General features: G+C 39.3%; 1 protein-coding gene across 6 annotated transcripts; it reads right to left on the reverse strand.

Annotated features, from left to right (window-relative positions):
- Positions 1 to 2,525: 2,525 nt before the first annotated feature.
- On the reverse strand, positions 2,526 to 22,269 carry ddx3xa (DEAD-box helicase 3 X-linked a). Of its 6 annotated transcripts, none has more exons than XM_057335959.1 (19): positions 21,900 to 22,269; positions 20,493 to 20,544; positions 20,373 to 20,420; positions 20,043 to 20,102; positions 14,550 to 14,726; positions 9,940 to 10,075; positions 9,540 to 9,653; positions 9,316 to 9,415; positions 9,078 to 9,213; positions 8,831 to 8,928; positions 8,272 to 8,373; positions 8,031 to 8,191; positions 7,114 to 7,258; positions 6,872 to 7,016; positions 5,994 to 6,175; positions 5,794 to 5,911; positions 5,562 to 5,715; positions 5,350 to 5,474; positions 2,526 to 5,267 (listed from the first exon to the last, which is right to left on the reverse strand). In XM_057335959.1, exons 1-19 carry the CDS (start codon positions 21,945 to 21,947, stop codon positions 5,164 to 5,166), a joined length of 2,205 nt encoding a protein of 734 aa, XP_057191942.1. In that variant the 5' UTR covers positions 21,948 to 22,269; the 3' UTR covers positions 2,526 to 5,163. The 6 variants fall into 6 exon arrangements, with proteins under 6 accessions (XP_057191942.1, XP_057191943.1, XP_057191944.1 ...); XM_057335960.1 differs by having other exon boundaries at positions 2,526 to 5,255; positions 21,900 to 22,268; XM_057335961.1 differs by lacking the exon at positions 20,043 to 20,102.
- Positions 22,270 to 23,167: the final 898 nt, after the last annotated feature.

Genomic DNA, 23,167 nt, shown 5'->3' on the forward strand with positions numbered 1-23,167 from the left:
CACAAACATGCATGTACAGGTGCTGGTCATATAATTAGAATATCATCAAAAAGTTGATTTATTTCACTAATTCCATTCAAAAAGTGAAACTTGTATATTATATTCATTCATTACACACAGACTGGTATATTTCAAATGTTTATTCTTTTAATTTGTTGATTATAACTGACAACTAATGAAAATCCCAAATTCAGTATCTCAGAAAATTAGAATATTACTTAAGACCAATACAAAGAAAGGATTTTTAGAAATCTTGGCCAACTGAAAAGTATGAAGATGAAAAGTATGAGCATGTACAGCACTCAATACTTAGTTGGGGCTCCTTTTGCCTGAATTACTGCAGCAATGCGGCGTGGCATGGAGTGGATCAGTCTGTGGCACTGCTCAGGTGTTATGAGAGCCCAGGTTGCTCTGATAGTGGCCTTCAGCTCTTCTGCATTGTTGGGTCTGGCATATCGCATCTTCCTCTTCACAATACCCCATAGATTTTCTATGGGGTTAAGGTCAGGCGAGTTTGCTGGCCAATTAAGAACAGGGATACCATGGTCCTTAAACCAGGTACTGGTAGCTTTGGCACTGTGTGCAGGTGCCAAGTCCTGTTGGAAAATGAAATCTGCATCTCCATAAAGTTGGTCAGCAGCAGGAAGCATGAAGTGCTCTAAAACTTCCTGGTATACGGCTGCGTTGACCTTGGACCTCAGAAAACACAGTGGACCAACACCAGCAGATGACATGGCACCCCAAACCATCACTGACTGTGGAAACTTTACACTGGACCTCAAGCAACGTGGATTCTGTGCCTCTCCTCTCTTCCTCCAGACTCTGGGACCCTGATTTCCAAAGGAAATGCAAAATTTACTTTCATCAGAGAACATAACTTTGGACCACTCAGCAGCAGTCCAGTCCTTTTTGTCTTTAGCCCAGGCGAGACGCTTCTGATGCTTCCTGCTGCTGACCAACTTTATGGAGATGCAGATTTCATTTTCCAACAGGACTTGGCACCTGCACACAGTGCCAAAGCTACCAGTACCTGGTTTAAGGACCATGGTATCCCTGTTCTTAATTGGCCAGCAAACTCGCCTGACCTTAACCCCATAGAAAATCTATGGGGTATTGTGAAGAGGAAGATGCGATATGCCAGACCCAACAATGCAGAAGAGCTGAAGGCCACTATCAGAGCAACCTGGGCTCTCATAACACCTGAGCAGTGCCACAGACTGATCGACTCCATGCCACGCCGCATTGCTGCAGTAATTCAGGCAAAAGGAGCCCCAACTAAGTATTGAGTGCTGTACATGCTCATACTTTTCATGTTCATACTTTTCAGTTGGCCAAGATTTCTAAAAATCCTTTCTTTGTATTGGTCTTAAGTAATATTCTAATTTTCTGAGATACTGAATTTGGGATTTTCATTAGTTGTCAGTTATAATCATCAAATTAAAAGAAATAAACATTTGAAATATATCAGTCTGTGTGTAATGAATGAATATAATATACAAGTTTCACTTTTTGAATGGAATTAGTGAAATCAACTTTTTGATGATATTCTAATTATATGACCAGCACCTGTATAACTTTATGAAAAATTGTTTTTTTATATTACATATTTATATTTGAATTATACACGTATATTTCAGAAATATACACATGTACTGTATGCGTGTAGTTATATAATACATGATAATTTTTACTTTTTTCTTTTGTTTTATTTAATCTGAAGGAGGACTGGCAAAGAAAATATTTTATAAGCACTGGTAACATGACAAACGTAATGCAGTCTGCTACAATCAAACACTACAGAAACAAATGGGGTCAAGTAACACCATTCAGAAAAGGAAAACCTAAAATCATTATGATTATAAATATCTTCATTAAACCACATGATAATTATATAAACTAGGAGTCAAAAGTTTGATAGCATTTGACAAATGTTTCTCATGAACATCTTTTAATCTGAAGGTGCATGTTTCAATGTTTGAAATGACCTTTGTAAACCCAAATCCAATTGACAACATATTCATTTCTGTCAGTAGAAAGCCAACTTTTTATGTAAAAAAAATTATTGATTAATTGGGCCAAATAATGAATAAAAGGAGCCAATAAGAGTCCAGAATAGATGGACATTCTTTTAATACAGTTTAAAAGTCTTTTCAGGTTGAGACCTCGAGAAGGATGATAAAATGCCAACTTTTCACAAATATTAGGCAAAGGGTGACTACTTTGAAGATGCTAAATGTAACATCAAAACCATGGAATAATAGTTTTAACGGAGTTCATTATTCTAAAATGTTGAAAAACATAAATAATGAGTATGTGATCCTACAATTGACCGGTAATATACCTGCATTTTAATAACTGCACAATTTAGTTTGTTAGCAAAGTTTAACAACTACTAATTGATAAGAACTGAAGCCTTTAAGAACCAGTCCTGTAAAACCTGTGACATGAAAGTAAAAGCCATCAGTTATTATCAACATGGAGTTGCATTAACTATAAAAACATGAAATAAGACAAGAGACACTGGCTAGTTAGAGAAAAAAATTCTATTTTGTAAACAAACTGGTGCCAAGCGAATATCAAACACGCCATTGAGTTCAGGTCACGCCAAGAACAGCTGGTACAGTACATTGACCCAATTTTTTGCTACATAAGAAAACATGCTTGATTTGTAAGGAATTTGCATCAGAAATGTTTATTTTGGTAAAATCATACAATAAACGCACAGCCGAGTCCACTCATGCAGTGCATAGCCTATAAGCTACGACAAAGCAAATTCTAAATCTATAGAGCTCTGGTGTCCTCTCAGGAAGCCGTTCACCGCTTTCCATTGAAATCGAGGGCAGGAGGTGTGATATCAGTGTTTTTAATATGTAGTAAGACTTATTGCTAGCGTGGACAATCGCAGCTTCTCCTGAGAAGACCAGAGTTGCCATATATGTAAATACAATGAAGATTAACCACATGTTTAAGATTGCCATGTGCCAGACACTGACAGAAACAAAAACATAAACGGAACAAATGCCAATCTGAAATACAGAAGAAAAGCACACGTTTGGAGAATCTGGACACCTTGCACTGAAAGGCAATCGTTTTTTCCTTTTTAAATGACTTTTGATTGCAAACCTTGGCATGTTTTTGCACATTTCCAATTTTGACAGCCAATTGGTAATCCCACAGCTGCGTGCGGCCGTCGAGCCCTTACCAGCTGTGGATATACTGAGCAAGTCCAACACGTCTGAAACATTAAAAAGCTCACACTACCCCGAAAAATAGAAACTTCACGCATACAGGTGACATTCAACATTCAAGTGCCAGTGTTTAAGTATTGTCTTTTGGTCAAGTTACTTGAAACTTTCAAAGAATCACTTTGAGGCTTATAAAAATAAATATTTCTCAAAAAATGCTTAATAAGTTACACAAAACTAGCAGCAAAAGTAGAATCTAGAAATCTGTGTGCAAATAGCTAAATTCCCCACTGCTGATCGCCCTGGTCCCAAATAAATCCTGGTTAATATCGAGAACCCTTCCCCTTTTGTAAACAAGCTGCGTTTCTCCCGTCTCCTCACACAATAAGTGGAAGCTTGAGGACGTACACTCAAGACATTTATAAAAAACTCTAAATGTGCAATAAAAGAACTTCGTAAAACTTGATGGGCACAACATACTCGGGCCTAGACCTAACTTAAGTAGCACCATTCAACTTGAAGTTCTCAATACTGTCAGTGCATCTGTTTGAATTCATCAACTAAAACAAAAATCATTAAATAAAATCAAAGTCAAGGCACAACTCACTTGAGAAGAAAATCTATTGCACTTATGTTAAATGCCTTGTTTCTCCTCCACTTAAAGGCTTCTCTCCTCTGACGAAAAGAAGCAGAAAACTGGCTCTTACTGGCCAGTGGTTTAGTTCGCATCTAACCAGATGAACTTCAGACAGCATGCGTGTTCCATAAGGAGGAGTTTGGCCCTGAATGGAGAAGAGTGGGGCCCTCACAAGCTAAAATGGCGGCCTGTCTATAACTGCACTCGCATCAGGCCGAACCCATCAAACTCCCGAATCAGATCCGCTAATGCCTCGAAAAGAACTGCCCCGCCGCCTATGAAAATGGGAGCCATGCCTGCCGCGCAGCTTGAAAAGAGAGGACGTCTGTATTAAAATAAAGCCTGCAACAGTTCATTCGTCTTCTCTCCTTGACCAAAAAACTAAACACTAGCATGCGTATTTGACCAAAGCAGCCATGTTCGCTTTGGTTTTGTGGTCCGTTTGTAGCCATTTGAACTTCATTTTCAGGATGGCAGGCATTTTTTGTTCGTTGACATTTCTAAAGAAACATTTTATCAAAAAACTCACCGTTTTTTAATAAACCACATCTGCTTCTCCAAAATGTTTAGAGAAAAACAAAAACGCTGCCCACTTACAGTGGCTAGCACGTGGTTCTTACTAGCTGCCATAACACTGTCAATTAAAACAAGTGGAGTACGAAGTTCCAGCATTCAGAAATTTAAAACACTGTGTGTTTCTGATAGTTTGTCATGAACATCACAACTGGAATGGCCTTTATCAAGACAACCATATCCCTAAATGGGTGCCTCTCCAGGATAGAGTGAGCAAAACTAAAATAAGTCAGACTTATTTATCCCTTATGACACGGTCACTTCACAGAGCGCTTCGCAGTCGAACGCAAAGCTTCTCTGTCGGTTTTAGTCGTAGGTGCGTTTTGATATTAGTGAGAATTTGAAATTCAAAAGGAACAGCGACTCGTTTGAGCCGTTATCCCAGGATTTGCCAAGGTTTGAGAAAGTACAAGCGTTCAAACGCCTTTACAGCAAAAACAAATTAAGCTCTTGGCCGAGTTCACTCGATAAAAATTAATGAAACTAAATACCTGTCTATATTCAAAAAGGCACAGTACATTCACATACAAATGATCCTCGTTTTTTTTTAAACAAAGAAAACTTTGCAATATTCTATATCCAATACACAAGTTGACATCAGTGTTATTCTGCTCCGGGTTTAGCGCAGATCTTCGTCTTTATCAGCTCACCTTAGAATGCAGGCAAAGAATCACAGCGTGTAATGTACCGAGTTCATAAAGCTACACGGAGGGGAAAGTCTGGCTATGATAACATGTGGTTTGGCATGGTGACCCTCTGCAAACATATTTAGTTGCCCCACCAGTCAACCTGGGCATAGTTTCCTCCGTAGTTTGCGTAGTTGCCGCCATAGCTGTCATTGCCAAAACTCCCAAAGCCACCTAAATTAGACACTAAAGTCAGAATCGATTTCAAAATTAGCAAGACTTTGTTCAAACAAAAATAATATCCACTGCCAAAAATTGTGAAACTAACCCTTGTTGCCTCCAAAACCGCGGTTCCCTCCATGGCCAACAGTGTTGCGAGCACCACGGTTGCCAAAAGTGTTACCACCCCCAGCCATCTGGCGGTAATCTCTGGCTCCAAAGCCTCCAGAGAACCTGCAGAACAAGCCAGAGAGGAACGTGTCAAGCCTAGAGAACTCACAATCCAACATGAAGGTCTGCAGAGAATTTGCGGTTTTGTACCTCTTGGGGCGTCCACGGCTGGTGCTCTTGTGCTGGTGCTCATAAGCAAGGTTCTCAAGCCAGGAAGGAACCTCTTGTTTGGCCTCCACCAGAATGTCCAGCAAATCTTTAGTGATGTTGCTGTTCTTATCATTGTAGAAGGAGGTGGCCAAACCTGCAAATAAATAAATAATTATATCAAGCACGTTTCCGCAAAAAAAAAAACCCCACACAAATCTACTGTCTATCTCACCAAGGTTTCCCACGCGGCCTGTACGCCCAATGCGGTGGACATATTCCTCAATGTCACTTGGCAGGTCAAAGTTGATCACATGTTTCACATTGGATATGTCAAGCCCTCGTGCAGCCACCTGTAAAGACAACAGCATCAGATCAGAGAAATGCTAGCGATACGTCACACAAGCTTTCTGAGAACCCAGACACCACACTCACAGCAGTGGCAACCATAATAGGACAGCGCCCAGAACGGAACTGGCTGAGAGCTTCCTCGCGATCGCGCTGAGAGCGGTCGCCATGGATACTGGTGCAAGCATAGCCCTCGTGGTACAGGAAGTCCTCTAGCGCATCTGCTCCCTTTTTAGTTTCCACAAACACCAGAGTGAGAGAATCCTTGCCTGCAAGTTTAAAATGTTAGTAAGTATCATTTCAATAACTGGATTATCTGCATACACTGATTGCCACAACTTGCATTTCCACCTTAGTCATCTACATCTTTGATTGCCATTAGTGCACAGTTTGCCATTAGCTACATGACTCCATTCCCCACCCACTATGCTTTTAAACAGCAGCTCAACAGCAGTAATAATCTCTGCTTGGATAATGTTGGCATGGTAACACTGACCGACAAGACTTCTCTAAATGCATTTGTCTCTCTATGCTTTGTTGCTATGGATACAGATAAAAGCATCACCAAGGAGGCAGACCTTGTACTCCTATGCTTATTACCACAAGAGAAACATCTAAAATACTGTCATCTCTGAATTTACACAGTATTAACAGTACACACAAGACGTTTATATGATTTCCAAAAAATAAACAAACAGCTCATTAAAGGGACCACAGAAATTCAGAAAACATGATTTGTCCCAATTATGCAACTAATAATTCTTCACTGTAGAATTCTCTTCTGGAGCAGACTAACACCAAGACTAACAGTTCTAAAAAAAATTATCAAAATAATACACAAAACCTCTCACCTGTCCTGACACTGGTGTTGCATTACAGGCACTCTAAGCTAATACAATCATTTCCACAAGCCAGCACAAACCCGAAAACATCACAAAATCCTGGATGAGAAGCGGTGGACTTACCTGTAGCATTGAGGAGGTCGAGGAGGAAGGAGCGCTTGTCATTCTCTTCCACCCAAACCACCTTCTGGGTAATGTTCTCAGAGGTGGAACCCACACGCCCCACAGCCAGGAAGATGTACTCCTCCAGAAAGTCACGGGCCAGAATCTTAACATCAAAAATGAATACAAACACATTCTATTTATTATCCAAGTATGTAATATAGATTGATGTGCAGGTTGGTCTTATGCAAACATATGCATACCTGGATCTCCTTGGGGAAGGTGGCACTGAACATCATGGTCTGGCGAGCTCCTTTAGTGGGCATGGTGTCTTGCTCCACAATACGTCTGATCTGGGGTTCAAAACCCATATCAAGCATTCTGTCTGCCTCATCCAGGACCAGATAACTAAAAAAAAAGATAGTAGTTTGTTTTTACTGATGTTGCAGAAATGCTGTCTTTGTGTCCTTGAGACAAGCTAATTCAGTTAAAAGCAACAGGTAAATGAGAATAATAGTTTATGGGTTACTTTTTTGAGATTTAAATTAGGGCTGAAACGATTCCTCGAGTAACTCGAGTAATTCAAATACAAAAAATCAGAGGCAAATTTTGTTGCCTCGTTTAATCCATTTAACTACAGTACACACGGAGCACTGCGTTTCCCCACGGACCGTTATTACTAACGCACAGCCCACTAAACTCTATTCATGTTACAGGGCTCACAATTCTCATGCATTCACCGAGAAACACACGCATTTAAGTCAATTCACACGCTCACACGTAAACTAGATAGATAAACTAAATGCATCATGCATAAGCTGAAGTTAGTTGTGTACCTTTGAAATTATTCTTTCTATTTTTATTAATGTTTCATATTTATACATTTGTATTAGGCCTATATTGCATTTTGAATGTAATATGGCAATGGAATGTACTAAATGGGTTTAGTTTTCACAGATATTAATGTATGCAATTTCAGCAATAAATATGTTAATTTTTCTAAAAAGGAAACAAATTAGTTGTTCATTTTCCCTTGTATATTTAGAGTTGCTCTTTAATCAAGAGAAAGTACTTATTATCAGAATACCCGATTAATCGATGGAAAATCAGTAGAATACTCCATTACTAAAATAATCGATAGCTGCAGCCCTAGTTTAAATCCATTCTACACTACACTTACTTGCAGTGGTCCAGGCCAATCTTGCCCCGCTCCATCATGTCTACCAGACGGCCCGGTGTGGCCACAAGCAGGTGACAGCCTCTTTCCAAATCACGAATCTGCTGGCCTATATCAGCACCTCCATAAACTACACACGGACGCACTCTGGAGCGGTAGGCAAACTGCACGGACACAAATAAAAAGTTTTAAATGTGAACTCAACTAGTAAGCTCAAACTTAGGTGATGGCAGGACAGACGTACCTTTCTGGCCTCGTCATAAATCTGAAGAGCAAGCTCTCTTGTTGGAGCCAAAACCAGAGAAATGGGATACTGTTTGCGCCGGACGTACTTTCCATTCTCCTGCTTTAGGAACATAAAACAAAACTCTTTACCAAAACTGACAAACTTCGGCCTTCACAACTTAAAGTGATAGTTCACCCAAAAATGAAAATTCTGTCATCATTTACTCACCTTGTTGTTATTTCAAACCTTTATGGCTTTCTTTCTTCCGCAGAACACAAATAAAGATATTTTGAAGGCGGCTGGTAACCGAACAGCACTGGCCCCCACTTACTTCTATTGTATGGACACAAAACCAAGGCAAGTGAATGGGGGCCAGTTAACAACATTCTTCAAAATATCTTTTGTGTTCCACGGAAGAAAGAAAGCCATACAGGTTTGGAATGACAAGAGGGTGAGTAAAGTATGACAGAATTTTTATTTGTCGGTGAACTATCACTTTAACCTTAGAAGACACTTTGCACAACTTTGGCCACTAAAGAGATTTTAGCTAAATTGAGCTGTCTTGTAACTGCAAAACCTGAGTGCTGGCTTTGGTGGCCTGCAGTGCTTCTCCAGGTCCTTCGGTGTAGATCTGACTCAGCACAGGAAGCAGGAAGGCTGCAGTTTTCCCAGAGCCTGATTAAACCGAGCATAATAATAAAACATGCTTACAAATGCATTTTCATAATCAACGCATTTACCACCCAACATTACTATGGTCACATACGACAAACACTGGCTCTGTCGAAAGCTTCATTCATACACAAAGGGCACTCATGACCTACCTGTCTGTGCGCAGGCCATCAGGTCCCTCTTGCTCTTGATGATAGGGATTGCATACTTCTGAACAGGAGTAGGGCGCGTGTACCGGCTCAAGGCGATGTTGCCCATAATGATCTCGCCCATGTCCACATCATGAAACTAAACAAACACACACAGTAAATCATTCACCACTTCAATCCATCAGCTACATTTCACGTCATATTTTGTTAAGGCAGCAGAGATCATCATCACAAATCTTACGCTATCAATATGCACAGGGGAGTCTGTTCCAGTGGCTTCCACAGGAATGTCGTCATACTTCTCAAAGTTAATCCCCGTGTTGCTCCCGGCGAACAGCTCACTGACGTTCAGAGGACGAGAGAGGGATGGAGAGGAGGGGGAGCAAGAGAGAGAGAACAATGGCTTAATGACTATGACAGATGAGACTCTCTCAGAAGACAGAGCACACAGTGCCATTAACTCACTTTTCCAGACGCTCATTGGGGGGCAATTGCTTTGACCAGTCCTCTTCATCTCTAGACTCTTCAACCCAACGGCTGTTCCCTCCTGTTCCCGCTGCAAACCCTCCGCGCTCATACCTGCCAAAAACAGCTTTATTTAGCAAGTAACGGTGAAAACACTACATCATTACATTATGAATGATGTTGATGTTTACAATACAAATCTCTCAGAAAACTGCAATGGATGAGATACAGGGATAGCAACATTTTAGCACATCTGGAAAAGTAACAGCACACGGTGTGGAGAGCAATACGAGCAATAGTAACAGTGATGCTTGTCTTATAGATTCAAATATTGTTCAATTGGGTTTTGTTATATTAGAATAATATATTAAATGCAGAAAGCATTGCAGCCGTTCCTCACCTTCCTCTTGATCCAGTTCCTCTGTCATTGAAAAATGCAGACTTTCCTCTGTCAGAACGTCCGCCAAAGCTTGTGTAGGCATCTCTGTTCACCATAGCATTCCAGCCTCCATCTTTGTTCTCATAACCGCCATAACCTACAATTTCATGTCACATTAATAGAGCTCAACTTCTGCACTTTGTACAGTTTGGAAGAATGCTTGCAACCAAACAGTTCTTGGCCACTGCTGACTACCATAGTAGGAAATATAACAATTAGGGATATGCTCCGATCCACCATTTTTGCTTCTGATACAGATTCCGATACCTTAGATTTAGTATTGGCCGATACCGAGCAGCGATCCGATACTAAGGTAAAATTGCTGAATTACTAACAAACTGTATGCAACTGTATGCACTGTGCAAGGCATCAGGCTCAACTTAAACAATAATTTCCTAACCCTATAAAACAATATAACACAAATTAGTCATAAGTTTAGTGAATTATTTATTAAACCAGCATCAGTGCAACAATTGCAAAATATAACGACAAGTTCACTAGCTTAAACTTAACATTCAAAATTAAAGTGCAAATAGGAATTAAACATCCAAAACAAAAGCAGCTAAATAAAACAACAGCTTCACTAGCTTGGTAAACGTGTCCAAATAAATTAGGGATGTGCCCTACTAATTTTTAAACTAAAGTTTTGTAAAACGTGTAGTCGACCAGTCTAAAACTAAGAATGGCCCAGAAGGCGGTCCAAAAACTTTGTGTAGGGCATATGTAATAGCCTATACATTTTAACGACTAACGAATGTATTAAAGGGGTCATATGGCGCAAATATGTGTTTGTATGTGTCTTTGGTATGTTATAAGTTGCCCATGCATGTATTAGACACATCAAATTGAAAAAATGAAAGTGTCGGAACAAAAGATTCATTCTATCTAAAATCGAATGCTCACCCAGACCTGCCTGAAATGCCTCGTGTAACCACACCCCCACAAATCTACGTCAGTTTGTGGTATGATTTGTCTAAGGCCCGATTCACATTTTGTGTTTATAACCGCGTGGAAAATGCGAGCTGCGCCGCTTTCTCTCTTCAAATGACACGCGCTCAAAGTTGAACTATTTCCATCTTGATGCGGCGCAGGCGCGCCTAGAAGAATGTGCGCGCATGCGCGTCGCGACCACGTAGCATCCTATTTGCGCGCGCCTACCGTGCGTCTACATTTAAAATAACGAATATGTGCGCGGAAAAGACGCGAAATGTGAATCGGGCCCAAGACTGTCCAAATGTAACGCAAGTAAGGTGGGCGTACCTGTCAGCACAATTGCTTTGGAACCTGATGTTCCAAATATGGCAAGATGCGTAACATTTCCGTAACACGATTGTAGTTTTCGACCAAGAACTACACACTGGTTAACTGGCCAATCACAGCACACCTCTCTTTTCAGAGCGACGCGTTTCAGAGAGGCGGGGCAAAGAGGAGATACAAACATGAACGGTATGTGTAAAATACAGCGTTTTTGAACCTTAAATCTTAAATTTTTAGGACTCTAAAAGTTCAATTAAATTTTAGTAATCAAATTAAATTAAACTTTAGTAAAAGTGTGTCTATTACACTGAAATCATGAAAATATTTAACAACAATTAATTAAAAGCTTAAAAACTAATGTTTCATTATTTGTTATTTGTAATGTAGCAATTTAAGGACAAGTTATAATTAGGGTAGGCCTATAGCCTATCAACAAACAAGATAAGATTATATTGTGTTTTTTATTTATAAAGCAAAGTAATGTGTGGAAACAATATAAGCGAATCGAAAGCAATGGACAAAAAGTACTACAGAACAAGTAGGCTACAAAAAAATGCATTTGATCTCGCGCAGAATAAATGAACAAGCCGCTAATAAAGCAGACTGCCCATAGTAGCTCATTTATAGAACACACATGGGCTAAACACTCGTGTGATTGTGATGTTAAGATTATTTTACATGTTCTTGTTGGGGAAATGCATGCATTATGGTCAAAGGAAAGTCAGCTCAATGTTTGTGAACAATAACTCTGTCTGAAGAATCTGCGCAAACACTGCAAGGACACACAGATAACAGTGCCAAGCGATCACGTTTATCCAAGCGCTTTTTTTGTGATAAACATTATAATCAAAGAAATTTCATAAAGAAATTTCAAGTTCTGTGAATCTAGAAGCGGAGACATTATCATCTCACTTTTATTCTGTGCGCTCAAGATGCATTCACCACATTTACAGCTTATTCTGCCATCAAATAATGTCAATCCATCTTTCATGCATTGAATTTTAAATATTAAAATATTGATATTTATAATTATCTACTTTTACGTTTTATGCCTGCATTCCAAGCTTCCGTCCGCTTTTTCCGCATCGTGGCAATATGAAACCAATACAGTATGGTTAAGCATGGCTCCAGTGAAATGATTATTATGCCACTTTGATATGACATAGTTTGCGTAAAACCTATCATTTTCCTCCTTCAAAACACACCCACAACTCGTCTTTCAAGTGGTCATTTCTGAGCGCGCTGCAATTGGCACAAAGGAAATGCATGCTAGATCTGACCTAAAATGAAAACATTTTGCAACTCATAAACTTTTAAAAACTATTAATTCTTTTATTTTATATATTGTTTTAGTGTGTTATTTAAAATGATTTTAAACAAAACATTAAAATGAAAGTCATTTGAATTATAACATTTTGTGTAATTTTTTCGTGTAATCGACTGTTTTCAGTGTCGACTAGTAGGAGCTAGGGGTGTAAAGATACACTCAGCTCACGATTCGGTACATATCTTGATGCTGCGTTCACGATACGATACACATCTCGATATTTTGAACCAAATTAAAAATTCAAACAACATCTATTTTCAAAATATTAATTTCAGTAACTTATTTTGTTGCACATACAACTTAAAGAATTTTAACATTTTAAGGCTTAACTGAAATTAGAATTAAGATCAGTGTCAATTTTGACAGCAAATTTTGATTTAGTTTTAGTCATAGTCTTTTGACTAAAATGCAATTTAGTTTTAGTCATCCCAATCTATCATAGTTTTAGTCTATTTTTAGTCAACAAAATCTACATTATATTAGTCTACTAAAATCTATCTGGATTAACTCATTTAATTGGTGTAATTAAATGTTCCATACAAAGATTTAACTGTTTCAACATAATTTACTTTACCTTGGAATTAAATTAAACCAGGTCATTACTGGAGTAACTACTGGATATGCATTGTTGAAACACTGAGAATATTAGACCATGAACGACATGTACCAGTTCATTCAGTCTCATTATGACTCGTTCACTCAGTGAAGGGCGTGTTCATTCAGTACATTCAACCAATGAAACGCTCTGATAGAGCTCACGCTCAAGCGCTATTGGCTCATGTCTCTAAAGCTGCGCTGTCTTTGCTTGAGACAGTGATGAATGAGAAAAATCTTTCAAAAAGACATATTACATAAACTATTACATTTCTTCAATCATGCAAATCACATACTTGTTTTCTCATGTCATTCGATCTTTTAATATACAGTACGGTCGCTTCTCTGATCGGAACAGCGCTGGTTTCTTTTGGCTTACTTTATGTTGCATATCACGTTATGCAGCAGCTCACGCTAGCGGATAAATTAACATTGGCATTTAAAAACGTTTGTGCTGCCTTTGTAATGAGTTTCGGGGTGACTCGCCTGCAGTCACGCTTCAAGTTTGCTGCGTTTTACCGGCGATTGTGAAGGAAAATATGACGCTTTGTAAACCACTTGGAGACACAGATTGTGTCTTGTGCTTCCCCTTCTCACAGATACTTCACTCTCTACCGCATATGCGAGATAAGCACACGTGACACACTGGCGCAGAGAACGTAGCGTCTTGACCGCTGAACGAATAGAATTAAACATTGTAAAATATCCCCATCTCTCTACGATGCACATCGTAACATTTTTGCATCGCGAAATATCGTAATACGAAGTATCGTTACACCCCTAGTAGGAGCTGTACCATTTAAACGACTAGTCTCAACACACCCCTAAAATAAATAGAAACAAAATATATTTTTTTGTTTAGTTTAAAACGTGCCCTTTGGGATTAAATCTCAATTAAGTTTGTAGTATACTAATGTCACACACTGCGCACAGCACAGCCGCTGCGCGAAGGCGTTTAAGAGCCAGCATCTCCATAAACTTTTACATCGCCTAGCAGAAATTTGATGTCAGATCGGGCCAATTGTCACAGATACCCGATCTAGAATTTAATTCAGTATCGACACAGATACAAATATCCGATCGGAGCATCCCTAATAACAATAGCAGTCAAAAATGTCCCAGAACTGTTTGCTTTCCTACATTCTTCAAATGATCTTCTTTTGAATTCAACAGAACAAAGAAATTAATGAAGCAATTATTTTATGTTAGTCAATGGTGACCAAGAACTGCTTGTTTGCAAGCATTCTTCCAAATATCTTTCTCTGTATTCTTCAGAACAAAGAAATCATACAGATTTAGAACAACTTGAGGGTGGCACAATGAAGACAGAATTTTGGGGTAAACTGTTCCTTTAACTGCAGCAAAACATATCTGTCAGAAACACCAATCTCACCTGCATTATGCATTGGCTGGTTGAAGGAACCACCGTTCCTGTTGCCTCTGTAGCCGCCACGTCCCCCTCTATCACTGCGAGGAGGTCCACGTACAAAGTTTGCAGTGACATTCATACGACCGTCATGGTACCCATTGATGAAACCATTGCTACGACCGCCATCCCACCCTGGAGAGTCTTTCAAAAACAAAAAAAACAGGAAAAATAAGATCAGGTAATTAAAGGCTGGTTCAGTGTTATTATCTAGTTAAAAGCCAAGCAGGGGCATCATGCACCCAGTTTTTTTAAGGGGGCACAGTGAGCATAACACACAGAAACATGTCCTGTCCGTACAAATACATACATTTAAAGCAATATTATAGAGAATATCTCTTCAGCGTATTCAAAACATCGCACAAATCATTTTTTTAACTGGGAAGAAGTTTCACATATCAATCAGATAGTGTTGTAATTTAATACTATGAACATTTTTAAGGTAAATGCATCAGTCTGGTGTATTTTGAGAACAAATATCGTGTAGACAATTTTGTGCTATAGTAGTAAAAGAGTCATTGTTTGCATCATTTTTATTTGCTTTTACTTTTGTACTCTGTTTATTTCTATGCAAAGTGGTTACCCTTTGTTAAACTGCCTTTAATACAGATTTATTATCCATTACAAAATTCCTTCCAGTAAGACACAAAAATATATAATGCAAAATAAAAAATAATCATTTAAGTGCATCCATTTCTTAATATATGAAGTGTCAATTCTTTATGTATTATTTAATATATTGTATATATTATTTTAACTAAGGTGGCATTCACACTTGAAGTTTAGTTCGGAACAGGGCACGGTTCGCATGAAAAATCGCTAATGTGAAAGCTGTCAAGTGAACGTGAGTGTGCACCTGGCTACCGACTACCTGATGGAGGTGGTCTGTGTTCGGTTGCTCTCGAACTGTGGCACGGTTTGCATGAATATGAAAGCAACACAGACCCGAGTGCACACTTGATGAGGAAGTTAAGTGACCTGCGCATCCGTTTAAGCTGATTATGATGCATTTCCTTCAATAAAACACATGTAAGAGATGATAGTGTTGATAATTTACCTTGGATTCGAGCAAGCCTGCATCGTATTTCTGTGTTGCGAGTGGAATAAGAGCGGCAGGTCAATGGTAATGCTCGGTTTCCTCAAAATAGTCTGTTTGCAACGCGCATACAGTAAACCCAAATGTCATTTACTCTGCTGCGCATAATAGCACCAAATTAATAAAAACACAATATATAGATCTGTGTTCGGTTTTCTGTCATGCGCCGTGCACATTTTTGATGACATTTACATTTATGCATTTGGCAGACGCTTTTATCCAAAGCGACTTACATTGCATTGTATTATACATTTGGGATCGAACCCATGACCTTGGCATTGCTAGTGCCATGCTCTAACCACTGAGCCACAGGAAAGATGACGCAAGGCGAACGCAAACACACCAAGGTTCGACAGAATCAAGTTGAGTGTGAAACCAAACCAACGCTGCGGAGGGCGCCGGGAACAATCGCACTCAAGTTCGGACCGCACCAAACAAGCCCAATCTGAAAACAGCCTAATATGATTTCATATGCTATTGATAGTTAATTTAGAGGAAAATGCATTTTCTTTAAGAGTATTGTCAGTCTTTGCACCCTGAAATTGAATGTAACAAAAGTTATTCACTTTAAATGATGCTACCTGTATGCCAACTGGCAAGAGGTGTGTTCGACTGCGCAGACTACACCAGCGTATCGCAAGAGCCATTTGAAAGCATATGGAGCAGTCTGTTCTAACAGTAGCTTGTGACCTACACATATCAGTATGGGCAGTGCCGCATTTAAGTTAAAAACCCAGTTCATGGGGACAGTTCTCTCACCCGCTTTTGGTCGTGGGGTCTAAATGAAAGTGGGTGACAAATGCTTTGCCTAAACGAAGACGCATACTAGGATAGTTTCCGTGAGCCGAGCTCCCAACCGCGCACATACGCCGATTACATCATTAGCCAGCGCTGTTTCTTCTGTCGCCGGATTGATAAATGTTAAGCTCCTGTATGTGATCAAAACGGCAAAAATCTCGAAAAGAGGACGAGGTGGCACCTCATAACTGATATAGTGTCTATAGTGCCCGATTCACATTTCGCGTCCAAAACCGCGAGCCGCGCCACTCTCTCTCTTCAAGTGACCTCACGGTGTGTGCACGGCACTCCGAAAACTATTTGCATCTCTATGCGGCACCGACGCGCCTACAAAAATGTGTGCGCCACACCGCATGTGCACCTACATTTAAAATAACAAATATGCATGCGGAAAATGTGAATCGGGCCTAACTTGTCATTTGGAGATTGCATGCAAAACTGACCGTTCAAAAATATGAAGGGGCACTTGCCCCCTCTGTTTGAATGGGCATGACGCCTCTGAAGCCAAGAGCATCCAATCCACAGGATTCAGTAGTGATGGTTGAGTGAGAAACAGAAGTGAAACAGCCAATAAGTAATTTCACCTTACTGCAGCAAAGAGAACTCAAGTCGGTTGACTGAACCAGACAAACAGGTTCATGGCAATGCTCAGAAACAGCAGACAAAGGAACCAAACCAACATCACCACCGCATAAAACAAAAATAAACCGGGTTTGACTCACGCAGCTATTCCTTTCTAAGGAAAACCCAGCCTGAATAAAAGCACACACACTCCAAAAGCTCCTTTTATAATGCAATGTTCTTCCCATCAAATGGGGTTGTAAACCAAAAACCAACACACGCAAAGTTAAAATCTTACAAGCCATGAAGCTTATACAGACTAATGATAACCTACTGGCCACAAAACCACCAAACCAGGCCAAGCCATGCCATCGTCTGATGCTCAAATTTACCACAGCGATCAGCCCAGCTGATAACACTGGCTGTATCCTCATTTCCATCGGTGGCTACACTGCTGTCGATACGTGCAGGAGAGACTGCAGGTGACAAGCACAGTTATTAGCTGGGGCTAATGCATATCCGGTCTTTATAACGTTAACCTATACAAACAGGCAAAAAAACTTGCACCTCGCACTACCACAGATGTTATGCCACTCAACCCAAACACAAGCTTATTTCCAAAGAGCAATCACTGCTGACCTACTTGAAAACTAAGAAGTCTGATTTCCAGACACTAAGAAATACATTTTTTGCCTTTTAGGCAAGCCACAAACACAAGACAAAGTCAACATCTCTTCATTTAACAAGTTTACATCCAATCACTTAAAAATTTAAAACTCATGGCAAACAAACAATCCATGTGGCAGCAGTAAGACACGTCAAAACTTAACTGGCATAATTTAAGCAAACAAAATCACTCATCGAGTGTAAACAAGTGGTTTAATTATTAGTAATATTAATGTTTTCTTTCTAATAAAAACTATGGCTGTCAAACAATTAATCGCATCCAGAAAAACGTTTGTGTTTACATGACATACGTCTGTGTACGGCGCATATTAATTTTGTATTTATAAACACATATACAGTATCTCACAGAAGTGAGTACACGCCTCACATTGTGAGACAACACTGAAGAAATGACACTTTGCTACAATGTAAAGTAGAGTGTACAGCTTGTATAACACTGTAAATTTGCTCTCCCCTCAAAATAACTCAACACACAGCCATTAATGTCTAAACCGCTGGCAACAAAAGTGAGTGCACCCCTAAGTGAAAATGTAGAAGGAAGCCTCTTCTAAAGATAATGCACAAGAAAGCCTGCAAACAGTTTGCTGAAGAAATGCAGACTAAGGACATGGATTACTGGAACCAAGATAAACTTATTTGGTTCAGATGGTGTCATGAGTGTGAAAAAAAAAAAAAGAGAAGAAAAAAAAAAAGTGTGTTTTGCCTACAGTCAAGCATGGTGGTGGGAGTGTCATGGTCTGGGGCTGCATGAGTGCTGCCGGCACTGAGGAGCTACAGTTCATTGAGGGAACCATGAATGCCAACATGTACAGTGACATACTGAAGCAGAGCATGATCCCCTCCCTTCGGAGACTGGGACGCAGGGCAGTATTCCAACATGATAACGACCCCAAAAGAAGCTGAGGGTAAAGGTGATGGACTGACCAAGCACATCTCCAGACCTAAATCCTATTGAGCATCTGTGGGGCATCCTCAAACGGAAGGTGGAGGAGCGCAAGGTCTCTAACATCCACCAGCTCCGTGATGTCGTCATGGAGGAGTGGAAGAGGACTCCAGTAGCAACCTGTGAAGCTCTGGTGAACTCCATGCCCAAGAGGGTGCAGTGCTGGAAAATAATGGTGGCCACACAAAATATTGACACTTTGGGCCCAATTAGGACATTTTCACTTAGGGGTGTACTCACTTTTGTTGCCAGCGGTTTACACATTAATGGCTGTGTGTTGAGTTATTTTGACGGGACAGCCAAGCTGTACAGTACACTCACTACTTTACATTGTAGCAAAGTTACATTTCTTCAGTGTTGTCACATGAAAAGATATAATAAAATATTTACAAAAATGTGAGTGGTGTACTCACTTCTGTGAGATACTGTATATAAATGCATATATTTAAGTAAAATAAAAATATAAATTTAATAAATGTATACATTTCATTTATTGGTGTATGTGTATGTTTTTGTGTTTATAATTACAAAATTAATATGCAATATATATATATAACTTTTATTTTGGATGCGATTAATCGTTTGAGAGCCCTAATATAAATACTATGTGATGCGCACACGCATGCATGCTATTGACATTAGAAGCAAGCTCTACAAACTTCAGGCTCCCTGCAGGGTTTCAGTTATAATGCAGTGACATCACAGAGGGTAAAGGGCAGCACAGTGGGGTTATGCCAAAAGTCACATGCATAGAGATATACCACATCTGTCTGGCCAGCTACCAGTGTAGGTGTGATAAAACGAAAGCTCCTGGGACACATATCTCTGGGTACCTAAGCAGAGCACAGGGCGCTTAAAAACATCCCTTTTCAAATGAAAGGTCCTCAGGAGCAATGTAGGGTTTTTATAATAATAATTACCAATCTTAAAGTCATTCCATCCAGTTGGATAGTTATGCCAGTTTCTGTGGTTTCCCTCAGGGTGCCAACTCTGAGCATACTGCTTAGGAGAAACTTGGGGAACAGTTTCACATTGTTACAAGACATCTCTACATTCAGAAGTATTCAAAGGAGTGTGTGAGCTATAGTAAAAAGCCTTTAACTATTTGTTCATGCTCAGAGTGAATAAGATAAAGAGGAAAATGCATGCAACCACGACTGCATTATGATCACGCAAAGCAGTCAAAGCGATTAAAGCTTTGCTACTGACCCCAAAAGTTGATTCCTTCAGTTTTATAAAGTGTGAGATTCACTCATCACTTCTATATGTCTGGCTCAATAGACTGGCCCCAATGTATTGGCTCTGAAAGTATGGAATTAAACTTTCATGCATCTTGGAAGCAAAGCACCTTCAGCAAGACCTGTCCAAGACTTACAGCTCTGTACTGGTGCCACTGAATAACCGCTCTGCCTACCAGAGGAATAAGCATTTTCTGCTGTAAAAAACAAAACAAAAATGAAGTGCCGTTTTTAGAAGTGATTGAATAGAGAGCGGCTTTTCTCGATTTTCTGAACCTCAAAATCAGGTTGCAAACAAAATGCATTACGTTTTTCTTTGGAATTATAGATCCAGGTATGCATTACACATACAATCACCAAAAACTGGAGTCAGAACTCGTTGGCCGCAAGAAAAACAGAAACGCCAGTCATGCAGTTCATGTGCATTTAAAGATGGAGGATTTTTCAAGCAAACTAGAATTGCATACCACTTTTTGATGCATCTTTGTTTCTCAAATGTGGAGGAATGTAACGCCCTGGAAGAAAATAAATATTGATTACATTGAATTGATTGAAATAAAGACATGACATGATATATAAATACTTACGACCAGCGCCTGCACCCTGCCCATCAGCCAAGTTCAAGTCTAAAACAGCAAGCTGAAAAAACAGAAAGAGCACAGTGGGTCACAAACTACAGGACAAGATAAGGAATCTAAATACATAGATGCATATAAACCGATGTTAATACAGAAAAAAAGTACTAAGGATATTCATTTTTATAAGTGCTGTTGACTTCATTGTTCCGTGTAAATAACTTTTGCACTACTGAATGGCATCTGCGACATGCTGTTGATTTCCGAAGAAAAAAAATGCTTGTAAAGCCAGACAAGACATTTATCTGCTTTTACAGTGGAAGTCTGTGAGGTACTGTTTCTCATAAGTGATGAAAATACTAACCATTTTAAACCCCAAATCTAATAGACAAAAAAACTATGGTAAAAATTAGAACACTGTTCTATTCAAATGCATTTCTGCTCAATTTTATGCGATTAACTGGTGTCATGTTTACATCAGGTTTAAGTTACACATGGAACAACAAACTCCACCCACAGGAAGTATGAGACGTTTCTCCGCCTGGAACAGTAGTCTCACTTCAAAATGGCGGTTTAGACAACTTTACAAACACCACATTTCATTATGAAAACAAATAAACAAATATAAATCATCTTCAATGGCTTGCCCCATAAAACTCGATTGTAAACGCATGGGATTTACGTTTGTTTTTAGAACGTCTGAGGCAAAACGCACTTTCTGTTGTGATCAACAGAGTTTTATAACATGTTCGTCATAGGATCTACAAACTTCTCGCATAGACCTTTGAATCACATAGTGAATGATCTAACAACCGTCATAAACAATGAAACTTGTATAAACTATAACCAGGCCGTCGCGTGCTAAAAAAATATTCTAGGTTTAAAGGGAAAGACAGGCCGCGAGCACACGCAGCCTCTCTCTAAAGCAAATGCCGGACAGACTTCGGTGAAATGCGTCTATTAACAATACCTAGCAAAATATGATTTATTGACGAGCCCAGTCTTCTGTATAATCTGTTGATATAAATACCCTGATGATTAAAAACTCAATATTACGGTTTACTCTAGCGTGCCGGGTGGCCAAATACGGAACAAAATAAAATTACGACACACACAGAAAAATGCGTCGTTTGTTTTTCAAACTGATTTTTTACCCAAAAATGTTTATTTTCTCGTCGAAAACTCTTGAATTTTATACCTTAAATAAATGGACATTTTTAGCCACAGAGCACGAGGAACTACGGCTGAGTCTACCCACCTACCGAACTGCCTTGTTAGACAGCAGTTTTGAGCACCACGACACAATGAATACTGTCTAGAAGGACAGCGAACTAGGTTTCGAGACGTAACCCGTACGTCAAAGCCAACAGATCAAACCGACTACAGACTCTCATATTTAAACACATATTTTCAACCTACCTCCTGCTGATCTAGACCGTGTGAACCGTCGACGACCACATGACTCATAACTAAAGAGAATAAGTGAGGATTACTCCTTTAATTCAGAGAAGCTTTTCTTTGTTGACTAAAGGGGTTCAGCCAAGTCTCCTTTTCCAACGACGTCACTTGCTCTTTTTCAATCCTGTCCTTTTCCAAGGGCTTTTTTTTACAAGACCGCCGTGAAAAAAATAGGAAATGTACAAGTGTAAGTTATCTCCCTACGGGCCTTTTTGTTAGCTAACAGAAAAAAAACCAAATTTAGGTTTCTTTCACAGTATCCGTGTCTTCTGTCCGCGGTGCTAATAGTAGCCCAGTGTGTGCGGCGTCTATTCGCTTCAGGCTAAATGCCATTGGATCAGAGCACGGAGGAAAGACGTCACTGGCAAGAAAATATCGCGAGAGTGAGCTTTCCCGTGCTTCGCTGTCTAAAATAAATAAATAACTTTTTTGTTTGTTGATCTATAAAATTAAATGAGAATACCTGCACTATCCCGTATGGTGTAAATACATACTCATTGTACATACTATATTGATACATGCCTATACACTGCGATTTTTTACAATAGTATTACAATGTCTTTTTTTAAGGACATTTGCTTATTAGTGATTTGCGTAAAACGAAGACCATTGGAGTAAACCCTAAAGCAGACTTAACTTTTTATTCCAAGTTGCATATTTATTGTGTATTAGCAATTAGACCTCATCGACTGTAAAGGTTTGTTTTCAGTAGTTTTAGTAAAACAAAACTTATGAAAAATAAAGTTGCCAATAAGTCAAATTTTTTGCAATTTGATATTTGTGATCCTGTCTGTGAAAACCAGGCTCAATTTAATTATGAGATTAGGAGGATCAAAGTTTGATTTCAATCATTAATTTAAAAGACATCAAGGGTATATTTTCACAGAATGTTATTTACATTATCACGTAGGATCATTTTGTGTAGAAAACACATACACACACAAAAGACTAACTGATGGTCACATTTTATGCTTTAATAGACAGGTGCTTGACTCGATGCTGCCTCCTCATGGTTTGCTGTGAAAATGTGTTCATTTTGATCATAAGATATTAAGATCCTCTGTTATTCACATATACATATATAAGATGTCAATACTAGAATAATACATATTAGGAGCAACTGTTTATCTGATGAATATTCAGCGAGTCAGAAGAATACAATAGGTGTCATTTTTTATTCAAATGAAAGTGTTCTACTATCAGCCTCCAGGAGGCGCGCCAGAAATGAC

Source organism: Triplophysa rosa, linkage group LG6 (assembly GCF_024868665.1).
Source record: "Triplophysa rosa linkage group LG6, Trosa_1v2, whole genome shotgun sequence".
Taxonomy (NCBI): domain Eukaryota; kingdom Metazoa; phylum Chordata; class Actinopteri; order Cypriniformes; family Nemacheilidae; genus Triplophysa; species Triplophysa rosa.